General features: G+C 35.5%; 1 protein-coding gene across 1 annotated transcript; it reads right to left on the bottom strand.

Annotated features, from left to right (window-relative positions):
- Positions 1-545: 545 nt before the first annotated feature.
- LOC110372661 (adapter molecule Crk) lies at positions 546-13,471 on the bottom strand. The gene is made up of 7 exons (XM_064041867.1): positions 12,992-13,471; positions 9,425-9,547; positions 8,644-8,896; positions 6,763-6,891; positions 6,309-6,416; positions 5,707-5,802; positions 546-5,203 (listed from the first exon to the last, which is right to left on the bottom strand). Exons 1-7 carry the CDS (start codon positions 13,039-13,041, stop codon positions 5,096-5,098), a joined length of 867 nt encoding a protein of 288 aa, XP_063897937.1. The 5' UTR covers positions 13,042-13,471; the 3' UTR covers positions 546-5,095.
- Positions 13,472-13,534: the final 63 nt, after the last annotated feature.

A 13,534-nucleotide genomic window follows, 5' to 3' on the forward strand; every position in this document is an offset into this window, starting at 1 on the left:
CCTAAATCATCGTCATCCCCATGCCGTCATCCAATTTATTATTTGGATTTGGAATCAGCGCTGCATATCTTCTGCGTTGCTGATTTCTACCATGCAAAGACCCTTGTACACTATGTACGTAACACAACTCTAAATCTCCCTTTTTAGACGAAAATGAGATTTTTAGAAATAACTGTCTTATTAAAATTAGTAGTTTTATAATACATCATTACGTTGTTTCAAACTTCATCAAACGTTGTAAGTTTGTTCTGATTGCAGCCATTGCAGGCCTCACATGGGCCACAAGGTTCCACTATTCACGACAGGCTTCGTGGGTATAGAAAGAGAATTAACTACCTGCTTCCCGTACTAGGATAGATCCTTTAGCGCGTAAATATTGTAAACGCGTTAGTTCTCTTGCACGGCAAAACAGTTGAACCGATTGAGATCAAATTCGGTATTATCCAGGTGAATTTGTTCCGTAGGCGTCCAGGATATCCCACCATTGAGAATATTAAATATATGTAGGTTTTATTATACATAGGTATCACAATAAAACCAGCGAATCTTTCCTAAAATTTATTTCGAACCGTTACACATAACTTAATAAAAAATTAGATTATTTTTTAACTTTTTATATGACTTAAAAGAGTGTACAATGCATTATAATATGACACATAATCTCAAAATATAATGGTTCTATACAATGACAATAACATTTTGGTATGTACTAGTCCCGAATTAAATAATGATGACGAGCATTCTCCTTTAAAATTCAATACTTTCACTTATGTTGGCTAAGTTCAAAAACATTGTTAGAAAAAAAAATATCATGAAAAAGAATCATTATCATCCTCCTGCCCTTATCCCAATTTCATTTGGGGTCAATATCATGAAAAAGAATATGTTATAATTATTATGGAAGAGCTATAAAAGAGAACTAAAAACATCTAGTACAAAAAAAAACCCGCGCGAAACAAAAATGGAGTCTGAAATCTCAAGTAAAGGTGCGTTTTGAATGCATGCTGTCGACTGCAACAACCGACTGCACTTGCAGCGACTGCATGAATTCGGTCGATATCTGAGAGCGGCTGCACGTAATAGCTTTGAAACTTACTTTAATATGAATGAAAATGAAAGAAGACAACAATGTAAATAAACTTGGCCAACATCTACCATAATACTAAACTAAATACTTCTTGCACCTGCGCGATTATAAAAATATTGACTATGATATATTTTGGAAGATTTACACCTCATTTCTGAGAGTTCAACGACCGTTGATTGAGAGTATCAAAAACAGCAATTACTTTTTCACATAAACACGAATAATTATTGAATCGTATACAAGCAAGAATATCTAAGCACATAATTTGACGCCAAAGTTCAACGACAACATAAACGTAAATTTTCTTTAAAAAAATACTGTTTACTATGAATTTTCAAACAAGTTTCAAAGTAAATGTTTTAAGAATAACGGATGTTCATCATCATCTCATCTGACTAGCCTTTTCCCAACTACGTTGGGGTAGGCTTCCAGTCTAACCGGATGTAGCTGAGTACTAGTGCTTTACAAGGAGCGACTGCCTATCTGACCTCCTCAACCCAGTTACCCGGGCAACCCGATACTCCTAGGTAAGGCTGGTTGTCTATTGACGTTTATGTTGTCGGCATACTTTGGCTATAATATAGTATGACAATTTTAATTGATTATAATGATATGCAATGTAAGATGCTAAAGTCTACTATATTTCGATGATTTTTGGCGATAACCAAAAAATGCATTACGATATACAAGCAACCCTAAATACATTCTTATTACCAAGGTCATAAAGGCTATTTTTGAATGGCATACTGTCAGAAACAAGGTGGTACTTCAAAAATAACTCAAGTCACAAGAAATATCGGTGGAAAATCATATTTACATAACTTTACGACGTCATCATTAAAATAAAAACTTAAACTATAAAATTAATGGTACAAAAAATGAAACTGGAAGAACAAGATTGATTTGTGTAGAAAAAGAAAAAAAAAATTCACTTAAAAGATAAAAGAGTGATATCTTTTATAACCTTTTTGCCTGTGACTCGAGTATATTTCAAGTGAGCTTACCCTAAAAATATATATTTGACCAACTTTTTAATGATCGAGCTCGCTATATTCTAGTGATTTATTTAAAAAATGATCTATCTCACAATCGTATTATTTTTGTCAAAGGTGTAATGACAACATTTTGCATATTCGCATTTCGCCACATCAATATACAATGATTGTTTCAACATTTGATTATAATAGTCATTACACCTCAGTTAAATTAAATGTATCAAGGTTTAAGGTACGTTTTAAATGCTAGCTGCCGACTGCTGTGCCGTGACTGCGCTGTCAGATACCGACAATAACAGCCACTGCACATGTTGCTGCCGCTTCGATCCTAAATGGTTTCAAGTAAATACATACAAACCAGTAGTGCAACTGCGGCCTGCAGTCGCGGTCGGCAGTTGGCAGCTAGCATTCAAAAAGTACCTTTAGACACATTTCACTGTCAACAACTGCCAATATTTTTTACATATTCGCCATTTTATTCTCTCAACGTAAAAGCCTGAGCTATATTACGACAATAATGAGTTAGTGGGATTAATATGCCATCTGAAAGCATGTTATAATCAACGTCATGTCAAAAATGTATAATATATAAGTATAAACGTTAAATGCTAACAGTCAACGTTCGATGTATACAATATAAATATTCAATTCCTAATTGGAAACATTTGTTGGTAGTGTGAAGACCGAAATTGTGGGGAACTTGGTTTTGACAAATAACCATATAATACGGTAGTTTCCAACGAGTCAAATTCATTACTTTTATTTAACTGTCAAAAACTGTCACTTTCTTTGCAATATGTATGTAAGCGCAACTTATGACGTCACAGATTTTTCACATCAAACTGGATTCTTATTTAGCTTATATTATCAATAAAAAAATTTAATCAATTATTCCATCAAAACGATAAATGGAAGTGACATTATTTTTAGATGCTTCACTAAATGAATATGACAACGTAATTTATTTTTGACCTAGTCATCCACCCAATTGTGAAGCATCCCAAATATCATTCTAAGGTAGCCCAGTAGGGCCCACCACGGCCAAAGCCTGCCGGGGCTGTGGGATTGTAATTGTGTGCGAAAGAGTTACCGCGGCCCTGGTACATAAAGGCCTTAATAATGAACATGATCGGTTTTAGTCAGTAAGAGTCTGACACTCCCTCACGCTGCATTTGATGATTTCCCATATAACAAAGGTTTAATTTTACCAACAGCATGAAAGCCTCGTCGAGTTTCCTTAACACAGTTTTGCTACGAATTTTGCAGTAATTTCACAGTAAACGACAAGTTAGTAATGTTATATAGATAGTAGGCACAGAATGTTTGACCAAACACAATTTCGGTCTCCACAACATTTAGGTAACTGCTTATTACAAAATATTATACTATACAAGTATATATTACCAGAGTATACAATGCCCGGTCTATTACACTTAAAACTAAATTAATTGAATCAACAAATTGATCTAACGACGTCGCCATCATTTTTTGACAAATGTGTTATTTTCAAATGGAAGAGAGTGTGTGTTGTTGGGTCAGAGAAAAGCTTTGTGTAAACTAACCATTTTTTATGGTATATGTATTAGGTAAATAGTATTCCTTTAAACTTTAAATCATTTCTATTTATGTTGGTACCAAAAAAACTATTACCGTCTTACCACAAAAGCTTTTAAACGTCAGTTTATGCCTTGTTTAAAAAAATGTCAAATTATGACGTTGACATATGGTTCATTTTGCAGCCAAAATTTTATTAGACAAGTGTAAAACAGGGTTTAAAGTTTTTGTAGTAAGGCCATTAATGTTTTAGTAAGTTATTTAAAAGCACTTTAAAGTTGCGTCCTGAATGTTAGTTGTCGACTTCAACTGTCGACCGCAAATGCAGCGATTGCATAAGTCGGTCGATATGTGAGGGCGACTGCACGTGCAGCACCGGTTCGATACAAAACGGTTGTATGTAAATACATACAACCTCTTGCGGTCGGCAGTTGAGAGTCGGCAGCTAGCATTCAAACGTACCTTAACAATAAGATGTAGGATATTTTTCTTGACTTTACGAAAAGATGATTCACGTCTTTCTTTAGTCTATGTTTTGGTGTTTTTAGTATTTTAGTCTATGATACAAAATTTTCACACTTTCACATACAGAATTTTGTATTTAATACCTTGATTTAGTAATTTTCCGTCTATGGTAGAGAAATCAACAATTGAATGAATTAGTACAATGTCTAATTGTTCTAAAGTTAGTTTAACATCAAGCTTTTTATTAGTAGCTAGACATTTATAATGGTCCTTCGAGCCGAATAAGCTTCTGACATGACTTTTTAATTTCTAGTTTAACATTATTCCCACAGAAATAATGTAATTTTGACACGAATTATACTCAAAAAATGTCATACATTTAAAATGATGCGACAATACAATTTTTACACGATCTATAAACATTAGAAAAATGCAGTAAAATGCACGAAAAAACAATAATAATAAATACACGTCAAAATGAGTTTCGAATAATCTCAATATCGATTTTTAAAATATTTTTAGTTTTTAGTAGATTTCGATTACAAAAAATTATATAATTACAATATTTTTTTATATAAAGTGTAAATAATGATGTATAAAATACATGTTTGTGCGTCCTGCGTGAGCTAAGTTAGTTTATTCACTAAAACTGTTTTACAAAATTGGAAATAATTAAAAGTTTTTTACACAAAGTATTTATTAGTCTATAGCAGTATGATTTATTTTCGAATTCCATACCAAAACAACCAAAACACAAGCTATACTGGCAACACCAGTTTCTCTACGGTGTTACCATAAACAAAACCAGTAACCATAGATTCTGTCATGTACAAAAATTGTCTATGATAAAGTTTAAATATGGAATTCGAAAAATTCACAATAAAATACACTTTTCACCATGACTATTGTGCAATGAGAAGCCCAAATCGGTGGGCACAGTCCATAAAGCCTATACCATCGACAAGCTTGTCTATGGTGCTGTGAGGTCACAATCTTAACTAGCCTGGTTTTCGTCCAGGAATTCGACGCAGGTGAATGGGAAATGACCTACTTTGCCGTGTAACTCGCCCTCCCATTGCCCGTTTATGTTGATTTTTGTTACCTGGAAATAATATTACAAGTATAAGATTTTTATTTTCATGCGTTGAGATTGCTTCTGGTCTAGTTTTCGCATAGCGCGACTGCTGTTCACGAGGTTCTTGTTCGATGCCCGGGTTAGGCCGAAATTGATTTGTGGGTATAAGAAACTTTTAAAAAGTAGCATGGGAAGTAGTGGAGTCTGTAAGTTGGCGGTGTTACCCCCATGCCTGTGGGGCATAAGCAGGAGAGGCCGTCAGGCTGACACCAGGGTTTGTTAGATGATTAAATACGCCGCTCACTCGATAAGAAGACTGATAAAAAAGTGTGACTTACGTGGAGCACAAAAACTATTACATATAGCATCTATTTATGAGGTGTATTTGGGAAAGAAGATTCATTATAGCCAGTGTATTGAGTTATATTTCGGAACGATAAAAATTTTCAATTTTTACTTTTTTTTTTAAATTTGTTTATTCTTATGTAAAGAGGTTTTACGTGGAATTACATTAGCTTAATTAGACTTACTTTAATAATGTCTCCCTCCTCGAGCTTGAGCGCGGTCTTGTCGTACGCGTTGGGCACCCGCGGCTGCTTCACCCGCGCCAGCGCCGGGAGAGTACGCTGTAAATAAAACATAATACATGTAGAAGACAGAAGAAAGAAAGAAAATAAGTTTTATTGCGCAATTAAAGCATACACACACTTGAAATATGTGTAAACTAATATCAATAAGAGGAAGAAAATAATAAAAAGATTTCTCTTTGAATCATACTGAAACTACTACTTATTCACATGTATGTGACTATATGAGACTGACCCGGGCCTTATGCAGGAGATAAGCATGTGTATGGTTGCAGAATAATGTTGGATCCACAGTGCACTGTACTCTTGTGCGAATGACCCAAAGTAGAAGACGTTCAATCCTCATTTATTTATTTATGTACAAGGCACACCAACAACTTATTTACAAATGCTATTACAGAGATATTAGTATAGAATTGTTAGTTCTGTGTAAATAAATCAGTTACAGGTGTGCACAACGCTCATAGAGAATAACGCTCACGCACGGTTGTTCTTAGTCTAGACCCGATTACTCCAGGGTCTGGTGATGGAACAGTCATGTTTACCTGCATATTAGAGCGCTGCTGCGGCTTGCTGCTGGGCGGGCTGGGCGGGTCCGTGAGGTGGTTGTGTGCCTCGGTGGGCGGGTACGGCACACCCGACGGGTCCAGGATCTGGAAACCAGAACAAAATATGCTTAAATACATTTCTTACAAGCTTTTATTTAACTTGCGATGTATGTATGTATGATGTCTCAAATAACCCAAACGTCTAGTTAATACATTGGTAAAAGATCGTTACTATGAAACTAACGAGGCATTCGGGTTCCTGGAGACATCTGTATCTGTCAAAGATGTTCTTTGCTAATGGTGATTTGGTTTTCAAAAAATGGTCAGGTTTCAAAGAAGGCATTAGAGGGCGGAGCTAGTAACCCCCGCCTTCCTCGAATTTCTTAGAAGATTTTTCCGATCCGCTCCTCTTATCACTTTGTTCTCCATGGGATATATTATGTTTGCTTACCCTCTGCACATAAGGCACGGGTATAGACCCGGTCCGGCCGAGGCTGTTGCGAGCGGTCCACCACTGCTCCTCATCACGGTTGATGACCATCAGCCGCTCCCCGCGACGGAAGGGCAGGTCGTCTGCGTCCTGTAATATATGAAATAACACTTTTAATTAGAGATCTTATTTTGGAAAGGACCCAAAAGGGTAAAATGGGGGTTGGAGTGTAGCAAAGGGTGTGCAAGGCTTTTGGGACTTAGAACTTTTTTCATAAAAAATGAAAATTTCTGAAAATGCCTAGTTTTTCATTTCCATAGTATAGAATACCAAAAGCCTTGCACAACCTTTGCTACACAACAAACAAAATGGGACCCTATCTATGTATACTAATACCTTTATTATCTGTCTAAAGTAACATAAAAACAAGGTTTTTTTTTGTTCATTTGTTTTTACCCCGAAAGTACTTACATAACCGACAAATTCTTTCACTGTTTGCAAGCTACACTCTTTCGAGTAACATACGACTCTATATTTTATTCCGGTACGGTCAGTAGCTCTCACGGGACGCGAGTGAAACCGCGGACAAACGGTTATCTGATATAATAAGACATATTACTACCAAGTTTTCTCAAAAACCATTCAACAGTTTTTGCGTGAAAACAGAACAAACATCAATCCAAGCATACATTAAAACTTTCGCGTCCATATTATTACTCAGTAGGAAGTAGGTAAAAATCTCAAAATGACCGCTGAGCTCTCGAAAGGCACGTCAATCACAAACTAAATAATAACTATACCCGCGTCATTACTGACATAACACAAACACATCTGTGCCACAAACCGGCATAGTTTCCCATTTATTTTTATCTTATTCCTATGAATTTCTAAAGATAAATATTTTGCAGGAAGCCATATAATTATTGAGCAGAAGTTCAATTACGTTAAATACTTCTCATTCAGTACTGGTAATCTAACATTAAGTGATAAGAAACTGAAAATTAACTAAAAAAATCCTAATGGTCTTTCTAGCGTTTCTTTCTTTATCTGTCTAAATATGTAAAGATTTGATCTCTGATGACTCCTACCAACTCATTCTCTTAATTTCACGGAGTCAAATATTAACAGTAAGCGTCATTCCACAATTTTAAAATGCCAAAAACTTTTAGCTATTTCCCGCGGTTCCATCCGCATTTATCCATACAAATCTACGCCAAAACCATTGACCTAAATTTCATTCACCAAACCCATCGAAAAAAATCACAATGAGTAACGTTACAAAATTAAAAATATGCCTACAAACAAGGAACATGGTATGTATCATCGTATTATCGTAAAAACTAGTTCTCCAGTGTTGAGCTAATATTAGCATGAGATCTGTCAGTGACGGCGTGACTAACTGCCGTGATCATATCGGGTTACGTGCTACTGAAAGTTTTTGGAGAAGCATTTTTGGCGTTTCCTGAAAGGAATTTTTAGTAATATTGTACTTGCGAAAGTAGCTCTGACTATCGCGTTTTCGCGCCAAAAGTATATACTAGCGTCAGTTCCCAATATACTATCTGTCTTTGGTTTTGCTCACAAGAGGTAAGAATTTTATGGGGGCTAATGCCAAATCCTATCCTGTAAAACTCAGCTACATTTGGTTAGACTGGAAGCAGACCCCAACACAGTTGGGAAGAAGGCTCGGAGGATGATGATGAATGCCAAATCCTATCTCTAGTGAGTAAACCCACAGAAACAAACCATAGATAGAATATTGCTAACGGCCGTTAACCGATATAAATGTTTGGTCGCGAAAGAATATAAATATTCTTTCTAGCTACTTTTTATCCGGTGAAGTAGTTACCACAGCACACATGTCAACGGTAATAAAATAATAAAAAAAATATTGCTACTTACATTGCCTGAAAAATCAAACTTTGCGATAACCAGCTCCAACACCTGATGAGGCTGCTGGGGCGGAGGCGCCGCCACCCTCGCCAACGCCTGGGGCAGAGGCCTAACCAACGGTGTCGTGTCCAGGTAATGGAGTCTGTAGAAGGCCAGGAGTGCTGGCATGTCTGCGAAGAGCTGGTCTCCTATGCGGAACCGGATTGCGCCGTCCGCGGAGACCACGCGGTTTATAATGTAGTGGGAGACACGGTCGTCTTCTCTGTAAAAGGGAAATATGGAAAATTGCATTAATTAGCAAGGAATGTACCTACTTTGATTTATGTAATTGACTTGAAGTCATGTAAATCTAATAAATAAACTGGGATAATGTAAAGGTGCATCCACTTCGCAGTTACTTTTGTGAAGCAAAATAACGATAACCGGTCACTTTAATTGGGTTGCCCGGGTAACCGGGTTGAGGAGGTCAGATAGGTAGTCGCTCCTTGTAAATCACTGGTACTCAGCTGAATCCGGTTACACTGGAAGCCGACCTCAACATAGTTGGGAAAAGGCTCGGCGGATGATGATAACCGGTCAATTTTGGAGTAAAGATTTTTATGTGTCAAAAGCTACGAAACCGCTTCAAAAAAAAAAATTCTATCATCATAAGAATTAATCTTTGGTTACGAGTTATTTAAGACCTGTATTTATGATGCATACCTATAGTCCACAATAAAGATGATTTGATTTGATTTGAGAGGTACCTATTATCCCTCGGGAAGAGTAATCGATGGTGTTCAAAACATACCTGACACATAAGACATAGTCTCCCGTGATAGTCTTGGAGTCCCTGACGAGGAACACGCCACTTTCAGTCTCGTTCAGCAGTAACCTTGTGGCTTCAGCGCGGGATAGCTCTCTGAAGTACCAGCTGTTGATGGAATAAGAAATTGTTATTGAGTATAGTTCTTTTAATTATGATTAGTATAGTTAGGGGGACTTTATAAGAACTTATAGGACTTTATAGAGGTATACGGGAACTTTTTTTATCGATTACAAATATCATCAAATGATCCCTCCCGCTGTAGGTTAGCAGCGGTGAACAGCCCAAGGAGATATGGTAACTTGGAATACAAATGATCCTTACTCTTTTTCTATACTGCCAACTCCAACATAGTAAAGAGGAATCATTTGTTTGTACCCTAAAGGCTCCGTATTTACTGAACCGATTTGAAAAATTATTTACTAGGTACCATAGTAACGTAGGCTATATTTTGTCCGGGTACGGGAAGAAGTGCCCCTGGGACGCGGGAGTAATTCACGCGAAAGTTAGTGTGTCTCACATAACTGAACCTATGTCAAATACAAGGTACGAAGTCTAGAGTCTGAGAAAGGACCTCCGAGGCGAAGTTCCTTCGAGGCGCGAGTAATACCGCGGGGAACAGCTATTCTGTTATATGCTCTATTAACCAATGCAATGCTCAATGCAAAACGGATAACTTATATTCAACATACGCAATTTAAATTGGATACCCCAAGGTACTATCATAGGCCCAAGTAATAAAAGTAATTGAGATACCCAATTCTTTGTACACTAAGGAAGTAAAATTTACAAGTCTAGGAATTAACGGTTTCTTTAGCCGAGTGGTTCAAGGACAAAACGTTTAACTGGTAATTACCAACAAAATGTTTTTGTTGTCTCAATACAAGATGTTTTTATACTAATTGCTAATTACACTTCATGACTTGTGAACATTTCAAGGCAATGTTCTGTACATTGTCTAGATTTTAGATGCAGAATGCAATTTGCTTAGATTTTCATAATTTTCTTCTTCCTGTCCTTTTCCCAATTTTATTTGGGGTCGGCGCAATATGTCATTTTCTTCCATTTTCCCCTGTCACTCGTCATACTGACACTCACTCCCTTCCTATTCATGTCATCTTAGATTTTCATATTATGAGATACTTAATCAATATTATTAGTACATAATTTATTTATTTTCTTGTTCTTATGTAACTGACCTAGACAGTAACTTTTTTTGTGTTATGCAATCAAGATGCAACTTGACACAGAGACAGATGGTACACAGAGAATGCACATGGATTATATTTTGTATCCAGATGATGGAAATAGTTCCCCTGGGACACAAGTGAAACTGCGGCCGAAAGTTAGAATGGTTATAGGTAGTTGAAGGATAAATTACATATAATAGGCAGATTACTTCATTATGATAATTGACAAATCAAAATTGCAGACACTGATTAACTGTACAACAATTACCTAATTAACTACTTAGTTAATTTTCCTTATATAGAAAAATTTTAATAGCTCTGTATATTCCATGTAAATGTTTGAGTGTTTCTTTTTTATTTTTGTGTAGAGAGATCACAGAGGTATCCGAACGTAAAGGTTTAAATTGCTAGCAATTTTATCACCTAAGTAGATCATCCAAAAAGTAACGGATTTTCATGGACCCATAGAATTAATATTGCGAAAAATTGATCTTCAAAAAAGGGGGTTTCAACCCTTAGTGTAGCAACCATATTATTGCAAAAACGAGTAACAAACATAAGAAAAATACAGCCAAATTGAGAACCTCCTCCTTTTTTTGAAGTCGGTTGATGAGTTACTTTAGTAGGTTTAACAGTAGAAAGACCAAGGCAGTCAAATTGGCGGCAAGGCAATTTTTATTTTAGGCAATATATCTTTGTTTCTTTTTCATATTTGATGACTTTTCCTAATTTGCTAAATATACAGAGTTACTTATAAGTAGAGCGCATTCTTTCATGAGGTGATAGTATAGGTCAATATGGACAAATTTGACCATGGTATGCAAAGTTAACCCTTTTCAAGATAATCAAACTTCAAGATTTTTTCTTAAAAAGTCATCTAGGGTACACATATATTTTTTTATTGTTAAATACCCTGTAAGTGCAGTACACATAAAATGTGTCTGTTAGTATCAGATCAAAGTCTAGCCTAAATATCTATGTTTTGTTCTAAAGGTAATTAACCTGTCTTTTAGAACAGGGACAGTCGTAAAATATTTTATGTTGCAGGTTACTGTTTACGAAATGATATTAGGTTAATTATTTCCTGTTCTCTTAAAATATTTATGCTTCTAATGCTATATGGTTTACAAACTTACTGGAAACTGAAGACTAACATCATGTTCCCCATATTTATTGATAACTATGTCAATCAAACAGTACTTGAAACTGCAAATTGATATAATAAGCATAAACATTTAATATAATGAGGTAGTTTATTTATACTATAATAGTCTTATCAAAGGAAGATAAAGTGATAGTAAGTGAGTTGCTAAGGAGACTGAAGTATTAATACTTATGGGAAAGATGTGAAGGTCAGATTGAAACCTTATCATATAGTCAAAGAAATTGTATTTTTTTAATCTCAGAAAGTTCTTTAGAAATGTCAACCTAGTTGTAAGATTCCAAAGACTTTGTCTCATGAAGAAGAACCGGCAAGAAACAAAACAGACACTCTTTTTAAATAATATTATATCAGGTAATCAATATTTTGAAGTTTGATAGTCAAGATCTTAATAACTTAGATTTTCTTTTGAACAATTGTTTAACTTAATTCAGATATAATATTTTTTCAGAAAATAATGTTTTAGGATTTCTATGAGTAAGCCAATAAACATTTGAAATTATTTAGCTTGGAAGCAAAACTTTATTACAAGTCACAAGTTTAAATGTTTCCCCAATGGACTTTGAATACAGATTTTCACTGGAACCCTTGATTCTTAGAATAAGTAGATAACCAAATACATATTTTATGTATGGGATTGTACAACAATTGTATTTCAACAGAATTTTTACAAACCACAAACACCTTCTCAATTTGAGAAGTATTTGTAAGATCATATTTGAAATAAAGTTCTTAGGTGAAAAAATATGTGTATGTGAAAAATAAAATATATAATAAGTAGGTAATAAGTCAGTGGGTTTAATTGTTATTTGTATTGTGTTTAATTAATCATTGCTATTGTTTATACAATAATTTGAAAACATTATACTGAAAAGCAATGAAAGTCGGCTTATATCAATTTGTTGAGGAAAAGACGTTACTAATTTAGTAAATTTTAAGATTAATTTAATTGGTATTGCCATTAAATTGTGGTTGTGACACATAACTTGGGTATGTTTTCTTTATTGATAACTTTGTCATAAAATGATGGATTTATGTTACTTGGAGGACTTAGACTTCCCAAAATGGTCGCTTAAGAGATGGTATGGGTTTGAAATTGGTTATTAATACATAGCTACTGGCAATATACACATCAATTAATCGTAAAGGAAAGTTAAAAGTATGGTGGTTGGGGTTAGGTCATTAGGTAAACATGCTAACCTGGTCATATCATTAGGGTCAAAGGAGACCCCGATCCCTGTGTTCGCCATGGCAGTACCAGGACGTCAGAACAACTCAGCAGGAACTTCACCGGGGCGCCCACATCACGAACAACACACCGGAAATGACCGCACTTTATCACTTATCACCAGCCTCACACAGATCCAAGCGAGTAATCACCGCTACCGCTCGATCTCACAACAACCCTTTATCACTTCTATGCACAATTAACAACGAAGTAAACTTCGATAAATTATAATTTGTTGTCATGTATCATGATTTGATGTTCACATCAAAACACATGTTTCCGCATTCGTGGCGCGCCGACGGAGCGTCGCAGTCCACAAACGCTCCTTCCTAACTAAGTTTGGGATGTATATAAAAGAAATCTATAATTAAAACTGAATTATAAATAATCTTCCTTGATCACACACACGCGAAGTTTCGCTGATGACGCATAGACAATTTTGCATAGTTTTTAATTTTTGACGCATAATCTTCTGGAAAAACCGTTGTCTATTATAAAGAGGTCTATACATAAAG

This window comes from Helicoverpa armigera, chromosome 26 (assembly GCF_030705265.1).
Source record: "Helicoverpa armigera isolate CAAS_96S chromosome 26, ASM3070526v1, whole genome shotgun sequence".
Taxonomy (NCBI): Eukaryota; Metazoa; Arthropoda; class Insecta; order Lepidoptera; family Noctuidae; genus Helicoverpa; species Helicoverpa armigera.